The sequence below is a fragment of the Cyrtonyx montezumae genome, unplaced genomic scaffold (assembly GCF_038088225.1).
Source record: "Cyrtonyx montezumae isolate F1298 unplaced genomic scaffold, pur_monq_1.0 scaffold_3, whole genome shotgun sequence".
In the NCBI taxonomy this organism is placed as follows: Eukaryota; Metazoa; Chordata; class Aves; order Galliformes; family Odontophoridae; genus Cyrtonyx; species Cyrtonyx montezumae.
In genome coordinates, this window is record NW_027072034.1 from 62,380,805 (window position 1) to 62,396,289 (window position 15,485).

Here is a 15,485-nt window from a genome sequence, read left to right on the forward strand (position 1 = left end):
GAAAAAGGAAGGACAATTTTAAATCCTTTGTACCATTACAGAAATGTTTTCAGTCAGTTTGAGCTTTGGGTGAGTTGTTTTTGGAATTTACTTACCCTGGTGGTTAGAGCCATTCCTGCCAGCAGCACTGTACCCCAGCAGAAATGGCTTCCTACAGTTGTGCACAACTGTAATGGCTCTAAGGTTTTTACTAACTGAAAGATTTTGTTTTAAAATCCAGTTAGATGCTTTGTGCAGATGGGAACAGTAGTCTGATGGTTCTGCTTTTGCCAGTAGTGAGCAATATAGATAGCTAACAGGAGGTTACAGTTTAATATATGATCTCATAGCTGTCTTCCACTGACCATTGTATGTTAAAGGTCTGGCAGAGGAGATGAGATTTACAGAGCCCTTACCTGACTGCTTTGTAGTTACTTTAAAAGTCTTGTTTTAACTCTTCCTTGGTTTGACACTTGGAATTGTGTATTTCTAATATTGTGGTCACATTATCATTGAAGGTGAGTTCTTATCATTAAGAGTTTAAAGCAAAAGACTCTTTATGCTTTTCTAATGTTATTAAAGGATTGAAATTGTCTGAAGTTGTAAGAGATGCTTTAAGTACTGAGAGTAGTATTCTACTTTTTAACTTTTATAGCTTGTCAGGAAGCGTATTTGCTCCCGTTTGCTACAATACTTAGTAATATGCAGAGTTATGAAATGTTTATCTTGCAATTAATATTTATGAAACATCTGAAAATGATGGAAGGATAATTTTTGCCACCTATGACTTCTCCACTGGACATTTTTGATTGCTTGTAGATTTTCTCAGACAAGCAAGCCTCTCCTTTGTTCCATTAAGTAACTTACAAATCCACTGTGCAGTTTCAGTCAGCAGCATCCTAAACCCATCTGTGCCTTTTACGTGCAACATATAGTGATATCCCAAATGCAATTGGAGCCAGAGGCCTTTAGTTAATCATTTTGTTTGTTTTTGTTTTGCATTTGAGTTTAGACATCTTATGTAAAATTTGAGGATGTATTTCATTGGGACTAACATGGGGAGGAACATGTACTTCTAACTGCTGATTGAAAAAAAAATCATATTTCAACCTATTCCGCAGAGTAAATATTGGTTGATATTGCTTAGACTAAACTTCAGTCTGGAGTTTGCTTCTGTTCAACACTTTGTTGGTGGATGGGGTGTTTTTTTATTACCCATTTCAGTCTCTGTAGTAAAACGTATTACCTGTGTAACTGAACTATTGTATATGTAGTGACGGGAGTTTAATGAAATCCTGTGCAGCTGTGTGTACAGTCTTTGTTTATTAAGTTTTTTAAACTGAGCTAGCAATCGTTGAACAAATTGTGACCAGGGAGATTAATTGTATTATAAAGATCTTGAGGGGGTAATGTAGCAGAAACAAAATGGTCAATCATCATTAAAGAGTTTTCTTTTAATTGCTGTTATGTCCAATGCACAAAAATGCTAGACTACTTTATCTAGGAGACATTGGATGTTACTACGTAATTAAAAGATTGTTGCTTGAATTACCCCAAATGCCCCTCCTTCCAATACCAGTGTGATAGATACAGCCTAGTTATGTGACAGGAATAGCTAGTCATTAGTGCATGCTTTCTGATGACTTCCAGCATCCATGAGGGGTTTCATTAGTCACAGTTGTTACAAATAAAGTAAATACCTGTGAGGCAGACTGTTATTATGGGAAGGATTTGAAGTATTTCGTTAGGGTGCCTTGAGGTCCAAAGGTGCTTTAAAATATATTTGCATTGGCACTTGTGTGTTAGTTTGCCTTTTAAAAAAATAAACTAATATTTGCAGCGTGACATTTTGCAAAGGGCTTTTCTGCACTTTTATGTACCTTAGTCAACACTGGGCTTTTTTTCCCTCGTGATTCTTTCCTTTGGCTATGGTTTCTAACCTGTTTGAATAATACTCCTTTGCTCATTCTGAAGAGTTTCTCCTGGATTGTATCATGGGAGGGAGAAATCTTTTTACATACTTACATGCATTTCCTGCACATAATATATCTGACTAAACCATGTTGTTATATTCTCCTCCGAGGTTACGTTAATGGCTTTATTCTGATGGAAATTAGAACAGATGTTTCTTGCCTGGTTCAACTAAATTTTATCCGTACTGAAGTAGAAATTCTGCTTTTTTTTTCTCTCTCCCTTCCCTCTCTCAAAATTATACCTCAGTCCCAACCACAGCTGCTAGCACTCCTGATGCTGTTGACAAATACTTGGAGACACCCGGGGATGAAAATGAACATGCTCATTTCCAGAAAGCCAAGGAGAGACTTGAAGCTAAGCATCGTGAAAGGATGTCTCAGGTAAGAGATCTCATTATCCATGAATATGGTAGAGGGCTTTGTCTCTCAAGTCATGAGATGTTTGGAGTCTTTCATTTTCTTGTTTCCCAAAGCTTCTGCCAGCTGCCCTGCCCATCTGCAATGCTGTAAATATACCAGTTACTGCCTTTCTGTCTCCATCTAAGAATTTAGTAGGCAAGGACAAAGGTTTGTGCTTGGATTACAGCTGTAAACATAAGCAGCTACAGTTGTTTGTGCTGGTAAAAAGGAAAAAAAAAAAAGGTTGCTCTCATCTTTGTTGAAGATGTTTGGTTTGTGATATTATTCCTATCTTTAAAGGAAGAACTTGACCACTGCTATTCATCCTTCTTTTGCAGAAGCTAAGCTAGATTGCATGTGATTAGCTTCATTTTCCAGGTGTACATATACATGGTAATGCCTTGGGGTAGCTTAAGCTTGTATATATTCATCTAATGCTCTTGAGCCTCATGGTAACATAAAATGCATCTAAAGCCAAAGCAAAGTGGAAAAATCAGTGCTTTTGATCTCAGCTAATCCAGCTGAGTCAATCCTTTTTATTTTCCTTAAACCAAAGAGGTTTTTTTGTAGCCTGAAACTATTTACTGTTTTTAATCTTATTAAACACTAAGAGATGAGCATTCCGTTCTTTCAGAAATAGAGTTTGTAATAGAAATGCCAATAAAAGTAGTGATCATTCTATTCCAGTAACAATGAAGAAAAGTTATAAAAGGTTTAAAGGAAAGACTGATATAGGTATTTTTTTAGGATGGAACAACTGAAAAAAAAATACTGTAGTACAATTCACATGAGCTGTGTATACTGTATAGATACTTCAGTATATTTTTTCCTCATAGCTTTATTCTCTGTTGCATTTTCTGTTTCCATATATTACTGACACATTAACCTGTAGCTTTTCACTATAATGTTTGAGTAAGCCTGAAAACAGACTCATAGAAAATCTCTCTACTTAGCACTATAGATACACATTTTCTTATAAATAGTCCGAGGTGTCTTACATAAAGCAGTCATTGTTTGAGACCACATACAATACTTAGGACACTTAAGAGGTAGCAATATAAGTGTTCTTCATCTGGCTTCCACTTTGGAATTGTCATAGCACAAACAAGGCATCTCTTTCTTACAAAGAGAAAACTTTTTTCCAAATTAATGCTATTTAAAGGGCTAAACTGTTAAAACTCTGGTCGTTATCTTTCCATTGGAAGTTTAAACATCTTCGTGGAGGTGACCTGAAGCCGAGCTAGTGGCAGGAAGTGGTGGTGCAGCTGGAGTCTTAAGCTCAAGAGCCCTGTGGGTCAGCAGAGAGGCAAGCTGGATGAGCAGCAGCTGATGGGACAAGGATGTTGCTGAGCTCTCACTGAGGCAGCAGCTCATTGCAGCAGGGACACTTAGTCCTATACAGCTGCTTATTCCCTTCCCTTTCCTAAAGAAGCCCTTTTAGAAATGCTGTCAAGACAAGTGCCCTGAAATGGAAGGGCAGTCAATGGGAAAGGCAGTTTTCCCAAAACAGTCCTCAAATTCTCTGCTTACTTTCAGGTTTGCCTCTGACATTAAATATGCAGTGTAAAGATTGAGCAGAGTAATAAAGGGCAGTATTTCTGCTAAAACTGTGTATTTATTTTCCACAAAGCTGAAAGTCTTGTGAAGAAGAACTAATGAAATACATAGGAGAGAACACTGTCAGTGCTTAAGGCTAACAAAGCTAACTGGAGAAGCTACTGAACTATAGCTGCAGAAAACTTGTGGGTAAATGCTCTGCACATTCAAGCATGTGCATTTGAGGGGAATTTTATAAATGAATGCTGTGGTTCAGGGGTTTGACGGAAGATCATGCTGGTGCTGCCGTGTGCTCTGCCCTCGTTAGCACGTTCCCAGCCATCCTTGCTGTCAACACTAATGAGCACGCAGCTGTGGGGTGAGGCAGGTCAGCTCCCTCATCTCATTGCCATGTCACTCTTACAAAAAAAAATAACCAACTTTGGACAGTTCAGCAAGTTAAATCAGATCTGGGAAACAGTAGCACAATAGGAGCTTCAAGAAAGAAAGAGAGAATTGATGTGTAGTATGCCCAGACTGATGATTAAATTGCAGCTTAAAGTTATATGTCTTGAAGTATGCAGAACACCTGCAGAGCTTTTAAGAAGAAAATTCGCATAAGTTTTAAAAAATTGTTTTTTACCACTGTGAATAATGTCTTGTACAGCACTGAACTAATCTCTCCCACTAAATGTTTTAAAAAGATCTTAGGAGCATGTACAAGTAGTAGTTTTCCATTCCTTGTCTTGTTTCCCGTGGAAACTGTGGTATCTTTGTCCCATCCACTGGTCTTCTTTGTTGACCATTTGTTTAAAATTTGCTTTTTACACTTTCTTTAAACTCATTAATTTTCTTGACGTGCTTTTAGTTAAAAATGAATTTAAAGCTGTTACTTGTTACATGTAAAAGAATGCTGAATAAGTTAACTTAGCCTTTGTGTCCATATTTTTTTTAATAAAAAGAAAATTGTGAGACTCGCTGAGCCCTTCAGCTGCACTGAACATATTTATTCATTTTTCTTTACCCAAATAGTAGCTCAGTGTTCATTTCTTTCAAAGCTGAGAAGTGGGGACTAACAAAGGAGCAGAAATATCTGTTTTTCTACTATGGAAAGACAAGAAATGATCAACTCTTAGAAAATGCTCTTTTTGTACAGTGATCTGATACACCTGCTCTTAGGAGCTCGTGCCTTCAGACCACAGAGTTTTTCTGCCTTTACCTCTGCACACACCAGGAGGAACAAGACTTATAGACTTTTCTAGGCAGGATTGTAAAGAGCATTACATTAGCATACCATTTTTAACTTTCCCTGAGTTTCTAAATTAACAGGAAAAAAACATTCCCATGCAAACGGGGCAACTGTTCATATGCAACATTTAGTTGTTTGCTGTTCTTATATATGTAACAGGGAAAAGTTATTTATCTCAGACTACCTTAGCTATTTCCTGGTTTGGTACACTTCTTTTCCTCTTTCTTTTTCCAGATCATTAACTCAGTACAATTCCCTCACTTAAACAGTTGCTGGTAAATAGCCTGGTGAAACCAAATATTGAATCTTACTCAAGGGAGCATTTTATATAAACCTTTTTTTTTTTTTCCTCAGCAAAACATCTTAAGACATCCTGGAGGCTTGAATTTATTCTTCTTATGATATGACTGTTGACAATGTTTTGGGAATCATACTGTGCTTAGTACTTAAGAAAGGAACTTAATGGTACCTTGTCTCTGAGAATAGTCTTGCTTCTTGGAAGTGCAGTTCCAAGGCAGGCAGCTGAAAACACTACAGTCCTTAGCCAGGCTGAACATAAAGGTGAAGCCTAGTGTTGTGTTCAAGGTTTTATTGCTGTGATGAGAGGATAGTTTTAAGAATGAAACACAAAGTAGATCTAAATCAAAGTGTTTGATCCTGTTAAGTCTTCAAACAACGCACAGGAAAATGCATTGTCTGTGTCTAGACTCCTGGGAGAAGAAGATAAGGCCAAAAAACAGCTCAGAAGGTAATTTCCCTATATTGAATACAAGCTTCAGTTAATTATGGGCTACTTACTTCACAGCTTCTCCCTCATAAACTGTGTACAATACAGTGTACCTCCATTTTAAAGCATTTTAGGAAGAAGCCTCCCTTAGTAAGTGAGAGGAGAAAGTTTCTTATAAAATATGAAGTACGCTTCTTATCTCATACCAAGAGTGAGACCAGGCATGCCAGCAGTTGGTGTGTTTGGAGGAATGCCAGAGTATTATCAAAGCTTCTTTTGTTTATTCATCAGATAGAGTCACATCAGTAAACCCGTGGTAGTTGATGGTGTTAATCTGTAAGAGGACATGGGTAACCAGAGCTGTCTGGCTTTCAACAACGCTAAGGATCATTGCATGCTACTTGTTCCCACATCTTTGAGAGACCTGCTGATTTTTAGTACCAGTGGCACCATATTCCCTGGATCTCTCTTTCTCAGCTCTTTTGTGGGGGAACTCTTTCCTTTCTAAAACTGTCAGTTAGGAGTACACAAATACCACCCCACCCCCAGTTACATTCAAGGCTCTTTGAAGAGATCTGATAATGTTATTACAAGAAAAAAAGTCGAGAAAAGCCTTTGACAAACATAGGCATCATATTCTCATGGCCTTGACAAGCTGACTAAGCAAGTCTTGAGTCAAGGACCTCTGCTGTTGTGATTGGTGTAACCCAAATTCCTGTTTAAAAGTCTTTAATTGCTGTATTCTTATGTGCACCAATGTAAAAAATGTTAATAGATTCTACTGGTTTCATTGTAATGAGATTTTGCACTTAGCATTTCTCTTAATAGTGCCTGACACTTTTCTTGCATCCTTTTCTTGCATCTGAAAAGGCCAGTGGCATCCTGGTTTCTGTCAGAAATAGTGCTGGCAGCAGGAGCAGGGAAGTGATTGTGCCCCTGTACACAGCACTGGTTCAGCCGTACCTCAAATACTGTGTTCAGTTTTGAGCCCCTCAGCGCAAGAAAGACAGCAAGGCCCTGAAGTGTGTCCAGAGAAGGGTAACGAAGCTGTGAGGAGTCTGGAGCCTCATGAGGAATGGCGGAGGGAGCTGAGATTGTTGAGTCTGGAGAAGAGGAGGCTCAGGGGAGACGTTATTGCTCTCTATAACCACCTGAAGGGAGGTTGTAGTGAGCTGGGGATCGGCCTCTTCTCTCGTGTAACTAGTGATAGGATGAGAGGGAATGGCTTTAAATTGTTCCAGGGGAGATTCAGACTGGATGTTAGGAAATGCTTCTCTGACTGAGTGGTCAGGCACTGGAATGAGCTGCCAAGGGAGGTTGTGGCATCACCGACCCTAGCGGTATTCAAGGAACATTTAGACATTGTGTTGAGGAACATGGTTTAAAGAGGATGATTGGTGACAGGTGGATGGGTTAACTGGATGATCTTGGAGGACTTTTCCAACCTTGGTGATTCTATGATTCTCCCTCTGGCTGTCCTCTACAGCCCAATTTCTAAAGGAATCTACCAGGCAATAAGACCCAAGAAGTTTGACTTTGAAACAGCTTGCTTCTTAAATCTTAGCCAGAAGATGTCATTTTCCTGGTACAAAGCAGACAAACCTTGGAGAGTTATAAATCTGTATGGCTTTGATAGGTCTGTGCTTTCAGTAAAGGAGAATAGGTTTATAACTACACACAGCCTTTTTCTTCACAGCCATGTCTGGAGAATGATTTTTCTTTTCTGCTTGATGGTTTTCCATAGACCACTGTGATAAATTTGCTAATCATTCATAATTCTGTAAGGATATGGCTTTCAGTCAGAGCCCAAATTTTCTCTTGGTAGCAGCTGCCCATAGATAGCTGTAGGGCAGCTGTTCAGTTAGTTAGAGCAAAACCACACCTCTTTCAACTGATGAAGTCTTCCCAATTGCAAAAACAATGCTCAAAGCAGAACTTCTGCAATCTTTACATTGAATATTGTTTCTGAAAACAGCTGTGTTATTCTGTGCTTTATCTACACAAGCCATTTGTTCTTGCACTGGAACTGGATGCTGAACCTGTAATTTATATTCCTCCCAGACAGCTGTGTAGGCTGTCAGTTTATCATCCCACCTTCAGTGCTTTGAAAGATTTAAAGAAATAAAATAGACAGGGAGACCTCTTCTAGCCAAAGGTCTCCTTCTAGAATTGCCCGCAATACTTGTTTTCATCATGTGGATTAGTAGAGTGTCTTTGCCTTTAAGTTTTTCAGGATTATTTTAGGCATAAAATGGCAAGGAGCTGTTGTTCTGAAAACCCACTGATGCTCGTTCAGAGTGAAAAAGTGTATTAAACAGATGTCAGACATGAGATCTGGAGGCATAAAAGAAGGGGTGGGAGAAGAAAATCATAAGCTTGCTAGACTAAGTCAATGCTCAAGTTTTATCAGATATCATTTTAATTTATGACTTGAATTAATGCTGTGGGTTCTGGGTCAAGTCCTGGCACCAATGACATTCCAGTTCTCTAGAAAGATGCTGCCTATATATGAATTAAGGTTTCTAGGCCACCACAGTGATACAAGCCTAAGTGGACAATTAAGAGATGAATACCTATTGCACACTTAACACAGATCAGCACTCCAAACATTGGTATGTTTCTTCCAGAATATTTCATGACACTCTAAATTGTGTTTTTGCTTCGTGTTCTCCTGTACTGCTTTTGTTGGAGAAGCAATAACATCTGTGCAAAACTCCAAGAAAATAATGGGGGCAACCTGTAAATTGAGTGCACTGCACATTGTGGGTTTTTTTCATAAACTGCTTACTGCAGTTCTTTGCAGATGACTTTTCCTGCTGCCCTGTAAATTTTACCACCTCACTAAAACTTGGGTACAATTTGCATGTCTGTACATATTTATCTGATGATAAAATTATATAAATTGAAGGGCTATTTTTAGGCTTCCAGTTTACGTAGGCTGTTTTATGATTCTTAGAGATCACAATCTTGACTTCACTCATCTCTTTTACTGGGAACTGTAAGTTAGGTCTTGGGTCCTAAGTGAGTCATTTCAGCTTTTGTGCTTACAGCTGCTATGTGTGATGCTGCTGAAGCTCAGAGGTGGACAGAACTGTTAGAAAGTTTTCAGCATTGCCCTAGTTTACCAGTATATACCTCTCCATTCATTGTGACCATTATTGAAGCCAGAATATCTCACGAAAAAAGAATCTGACTGGTACTAAGTGTGTCTGTCCTTACTATGACTGCTTCATTGCTATATTTAAATAAATTCCCAGACCTTGGGTTGAACGGAAGCTGATCTCATGTGTGGAGTCAGTCTTGAGTTTAGCTGTATGCTGGCTGTTATAGTCTACAACCCTATATAGGATGAGAGAAGATTACATTCCAGGAAATGGGGCTTCTAAAAGCCTTCTTTGAATCCAGAGATTTTTTAAAATGACACAGGCACCACCAGTGCTGATGAGCATGTCCAGCAGCAGGGAACCTGATTGATGATGTCTAGCACATGGGAGAACTGGGGAGTCTGTGACCACAGCTGAGTGATTGAGGCTCAACTTGCAAGCATGAGATACAGCACTTTGTCCTGTCTTTGGTATTTATTGTGGTAAAATTTTGGTCATGCATGTGAATGATGAGCTGTTCTTAAATCCCCATTGGAAAATATATGTTTGAGAATTTCTGTTACAAAAGGTATGAAAGTGTGTTTTCATGTAAGGATGGGGGGGAAATGTGCATTTTGAAAAATTGCTTCTGTGTTTCTTCTGTCTTTTGACATTGCGCTAAACCTACACATAAACAAGCTACTTATCTGTGTTCATGCATTTGGTGACAGCAATTGCTTCATAAAAAAATTTTATCTGAAAAGATGATTCTCTTGAAGTGAAATGAAGAAGGTTCCTATGACCACAGGAAGGTTTCAGATGTAATGAACAGCTACTTAAGAGTAATTTCCTGACTATTGATATGCAGCACTCTTTTAGAACAGGACATGACCTCTTACATTGCTGAAAGGAATGGCATAGAAAGTTCTCCTAGATCATATTTTCCTGTCAGCGCTGTATTTGAGACTTTCAATTCTTGAAATATTTGGCACCTAATTGTGAGCAGGCTGAAAGAAATTGTATGTAGATCATCTGTCCTACCCAAAACTGTCATTTAGAATGAGTAGAAATTTGCTTCTTTTGACCAAGGACATACTATAGGTGGAATTGTTTTCCTTTTTTAACTGAGATGAACATGATCTGGTGTGTTCACCCATGGAGACTCCAGTCCTTGAGGGTTGGTTAGCAGCTGTGAAGTTAAGAGAGCTTGTCATGATGTTCAAATACAGCAGTTCAGTCTTTGTTTAAATTAATAACAGGATTCTACCTTTGTTAAATGTTGCAATTGCTTTCTTATAGTGATGAAAGGAGGGGAGGAATATAAAAAGATAATTGTGTGAGCTACAGTGCTTGGCAGTTGCTGAGTCCTGAGATGAGAGAAGAAAATTGGAGATTCATGATCCTTGTTTTGTTTGTTAGGTCATGAGAGAATGGGAGGAGGCAGAACGCCAAGCAAAGAACTTGCCAAAGGCAGACAAGAAAGCTGTTATCCAGGTAAAGGAGAATACTTCTGCAGCCTTATCAACTGGGACTTCAGTTAAAATGCAATGGTTGTGAGTGGTGATATAAGTTCAAAGCATATTTATATGGAGATTTAATGTTATTTTCTGCTCTTGCTATCTTTGTTTCCAGCTGTTAGAGCCTGCTGGTTGTCTCTGTACTTAGCACCCAATCCATGGAAAAGATGTAGGGAAGGGAGAGTCTTTGATTTGTCATCAGTGTGAACTGACAAATCAGTTCTCATGAGCCCTTTTTAAAATTTATGTGATAAACCAATAAGCTACAGGATGTAATCTCAAAGCAGAGGTGGAAAATATGATTTAAAGGAGGAATGACCATCTATTTAATCTGGAAGAAACTCTCGCCAAAAAATCACTTATCCAAAATTATATTATAATTCAAAAATTCTGACAAGCCAGACGCTACTTGTGGCTATGTTAGGTATTATTCAGTACTGCTAGAATGATTTCAGTGCAAAACTGTAAAAAGGTAATGTTCAAAACAGGACTGTACTGCATATTAAATCCCACAATTGTGCTCTCTCTACCTTGTATCTACTCAATCTTTTCCTTCATAGGTATGATTCTTGGCTCAATTTTTCTTCTGATGTCCAATTTATAAGGAATTATAGAGAATGTACAGTTTTCTTTTTTTCACCATGTAGATTTGTTTGTAAAGTAACTTTGATACGTGGAAAGCCTTTATGATTGCAGGAGACAAGTTCTTGTCAAACTCCATCCTTTTCTATACCGAATTCCCTAGTGTTGAGCACAGTCTCAGTGGTCACATGAAGTATACTGATGCTTGTGCTGAACATGTAAGAAATATTAGATAGATTAAAAAACATGTGGTCAGGTGTTCAGAAGCAGTTTCTACTGGAATCACTAAGAGGGACATTCAGCGCAAAAATTCTGGGAGCCACTGATGTGTGGAATCATTTCGGTGATTTGTAGGCAAAGATTTTCGTGTTTGCTGTTCTCTGCTGGTGTCTTCACTGCTCCTGTTGTGATTAGTGGTTTTTTTAGCATTTCCAGGAGAAAGTGGAATCACTGGAACAAGAAGCAGCAAATGAAAGGCAACAGCTTGTGGAAACTCACATGGCACGTGTGGAGGCCATGCTCAATGACCGTCGCCGCATTGCTCTGGAGAACTACATCACAGCATTGCAGACCGTCCCACCCAGAGTAAGTGCAACATCACCATCTCCAACGGCTGTATCAAGGTCACTTAAGTCATCTTGGGAAAAAAGAATGTATGCCAAATAAAGGCCAGCAGTGAGGCAGTGACTGTACACTCTACGGTATCTACTGCAGCTATTAGTCAGTTTGAAAGTTACAAGTTTAGACATATTGTGTGCACACAAATACAAACACGGGCACACACTCCGTATTTAAACTTGGGTAGATACATACATGCATGCATTCATATAGATACTTGGGTAAGTAACATGGAAATGCCTGAAATCGTAGCCGTTCATAGGTCCTGATAAAGGATGATGATGCAGTCTGTCCGAGTAGTATGCAGTAGGATACTTCATTAGGTCAAGAGGGAGCTTAAGGATGAGGGTACTTGTGTTCTTGTTTCATATATTGAACTGTTGAAATGATTGATGAAAGGTCTTGGTAGGATTGTTGGGTCGTGTGAAAATACCCCACTGGCAATTCAGAGCTGGCTGTTTGATATATTAGCTCCTAGTGCTGTAAACACTAAATCCAGAATGTGGATTTGAATGGAATCACTGTATCTGTGATGTTTTTGTTTAATCTTTAAACAACCAGTCTGTGGCTTTCATAAAACTGAGAATCATTGTGAATCCTCTGGGAAAACAGTCACATTTTTTACCTAACTCTCATCTCTTGAACACTTCCTAGATGTAAATAACATTATGTGACTGAAAGGCTTTTGAATCATCAGTGTAAGATGGATCCACTGGATCCTAAATTTGGTCGCATAGGAAATTACATCAATACTGATTACCCTGGTAAAATTACATATTTTAAGTGAATTTTCTTTCATAGAGAAACCTGCTCATTCTGTAAGCATGGAAGAATTATCATAATCTCAATTCTTTATCATCATCAAACTTCTTCTCCACTTCTTGGTGGAAAAATGTGAAGTAATAGAGTAATCTTGGGTTCCCTGCCTGTCACAGAGTAGCTGTGTGAAGAATTTGTCTGTATTTTACAGCATAGTAATTAGTTGAAAATGAAGCACATCTGTACTAAATTGAGTAGAGGATGTTACTTGGTCTGACTGTGAGATGCTGCATGTTATGATCCATGAATGTTACAAGCGTAGCGAGGGGCTTGGACTCCAGTGTCTGGCAGACACATCTGCAAGTACTGGGCTGGTGTGCAGCTTTCTTTAGAAAATTGCTGTCTGCCAGCCAGAATTGAAAGTGAGATGTGTTGATTGCACAGAAGAGCTCCAGGTCCTGTTCTTTCGTGTGTAGCTTTGAGGAGTTCACCTCAGATACGGTTTCACGTTTGGCTTCAGGCAGTCGGCTCCTACTGTAAAGTTGAGCCTTGTGTGATTTTGTAATTCTGCCTGAAAACTATCCCAGAAAAATTATTTGATTTTCTTCTCCAGGCAGAACACCCTCAACTCTCAGCCTGTCTTGATAGGTGAGGTAGTCCAGACCTCTGATCATACTCATGGGCTTCTCTGGACATCTCCAACAGATCCATGTCCTTCATGTACTGGAGTCCTTGCTTTTGTAGATTCAGTGACCGTGCAGCTAATTCATTATCCACCAAGTGGCCCATCTATCAAATCCATATCTTTCCAGTTTGAGACAAGGATGTCATTCAGCTACTTTGCACAAGTCCATACTTAAAGTGGTGGGGGCTCTTAAACAAAGTTAGAAGAATGTTAGAGTATAAACGGTAAAAAGGAGTTGGACTTTTTTTATTGAAGTGTGTGTGTGGTGGTGGGGGGAGTGTAGTGTTTTTCATGTGCTGTTTAATCACATGGATGTGTTGTCTGTATACCCTACCTTTTCTGTAGCAGACCAAAACTTTGAACTGCAGGAGTTTTTCAGATGTTACATGGACACTGTTGTTGCCAGTATCACAGGAGTTCATTGGGATACTAGTCTGAGCAGCAAGGGAGTCAGGAAGCTCATTCAGAAATGGATGACAGAAATGAAATAGCATAACTTCAAGGTCTATTACAGTGTAATTTTCAGCAAAACCAAATGCTTGTTCTGTTGTTTTCTCAGAAGCACTATCATGCAAGATGCCCAGAAACTTAAATTTTATCCTCATCTCTGCTTCATGCTGCTATACTATGTTGTCTTTGAATATAGGGTGTAGCTGTTCAGTATCCGATGTCAAAATACCATATTGTTTCATCTTGCTTGATGGTCTTAGTACAGGAAAGGAGGATTAGTGGCAGTTGGAACTAATATGCTTCTAGTTTTTTAAACAGTTGGAGATTTTTCCTTTCATTTTGTAAGTTAAATAGAAGAATTCAAGCGCGTCAGTCTCTGCAAGCAACTTGGTTCTATAATTTGCTTATATTTCCTTTCTCATGTGCATGTCAAATTTACTTGGATTTATGTCTCCCTGTTTAATCTTTGTTGGTAGCAGGGGCTCATTTCTCTGTGGGAAGTCGGGGGGAGGAGGTGTGGTGAAGAGAAATGCAGTTCACAGTGGTGAAATGAAAGGTTTCAGAGCAAGGAAACATACAGGAAATCTTTGACAGATAATTAATTAACCTCCTTATATTGTGCATAGAGTAAAATGAGCATATAATAATTAAACTGAGTTTAAAATGTTTCTCTTACACTTCAGAACTATTTTACTAAGATGCAAATTACTGCTGATCAGAGCACAAATAATTAAGATCAACCCTAGCTTGTACATTAATCCATTTATTTGCTGGATATTTTCTTGTTTCCCTTAATGTCCCTTCTGGTACCATTTGTGCCTTGAGAGTTGTGTCTGTTCCTATGGTGAGAGCTTAGTGTGGGCTGAAACTAGTCATGTTTAACTATTTGGACTTGAAAGAAAGACCTGCAGAGGGGCCCTTACTCAGCACCTCTGTGTTCTAGAAGTTTAAAGCCTTTTTGGGTCCAGTGAGATTGCTGGGGAAATAGGCATTTGGAGGCAGGCCCAAGCATAACTGCTGATCTTGTGATAAAAGTCCTTCTGCACTGTAGGAGAGATCAGTCCACCTCTAATACACTACCCTGCATCCTGCTCACCTAAACCTGTAACATTACAGTTTCTCACATCTGCTCAGTTTTGTGGGATTTGTAAAATAGCGTGGATTTCAGCTCTGCTTTTAAACCAGGTGAGGCTGAGAAAGGTGGTCACTTAGTTTGGGTTTTAGAGTAGGTTTGGAAGGTTTTAGGTGAATAAAACCACACTTCCTTTTTTATTTTCCCTAGTCTGTGCACTCAAGCATGTGCTATAGTCATACACCTAATCTTGCCCAGTAGGTTTTCTCATATGAGCAACTAAAAACAGAAGAGGCAATTCCAGATGGATATTATGGTCTGCAAAACTTTGGCAGGTTCATTGTAACTAAAATTAAAAGTTTCAAGAGCACAGAGACAAAATTTATTTTGATTTGTCAGAGTTAAACAAATCCAAATCTTGTAAAAGCAAATGATGAGATGGGATCAAATACTGTTTCCACTTTATTCTGTCTCAGAAAAGTCCTTGGGAAAGAAAGCAAAGGGAAGATTTGAGTGCTAGTAGCTATGTATTTGTTATGCATGGTAGTACATTTTCTTACAAACAAGCAAAAATGATGAGAAGACATCTTTAATTCAACATAAAATGTAGCTGGATACAGGTTTCACTCAAGTGAAAAGTCTTTCTGTCATCCTAGCCAGCCTGCCTTGAGTGTTCCTTAAATGACATGCAGCTCCAGTATCAAATACAACCCATAAATCAATAACATAGCAGATAGAATACATACCTAATATAGTATATAAGGTATTCCTAAAAAGTGGATGGAAAGAAGCAATTGTTGTGCATTTCAAGAGCAGTAATCAGAAAGGACTGGTGATTGATGTGTCTCTAAAGGCA

At 38.8% G+C, this 15,485-nt stretch overlaps 1 protein-coding gene across 2 annotated transcripts in view; it reads left to right on the plus strand.

Moving 5' to 3' along the window:
- Window positions 1-15,485, plus strand: part of APP (amyloid beta precursor protein) — a 198,663-nt gene that overhangs the window by 133,992 nt on the left and 49,186 nt on the right. For both annotated transcript variants that reach the window (XM_065741830.1, XM_065741831.1), the window contains 3 exons: window positions 2,200-2,333; window positions 10,366-10,440; window positions 11,472-11,630. In XM_065741830.1, the coding sequence (XP_065597902.1) occupies window positions 2,200-2,333; window positions 10,366-10,440; window positions 11,472-11,630 (368 nt within the window). The remainder of the gene's footprint in view (window positions 1-2,199; window positions 2,334-10,365; window positions 10,441-11,471; window positions 11,631-15,485) is intronic.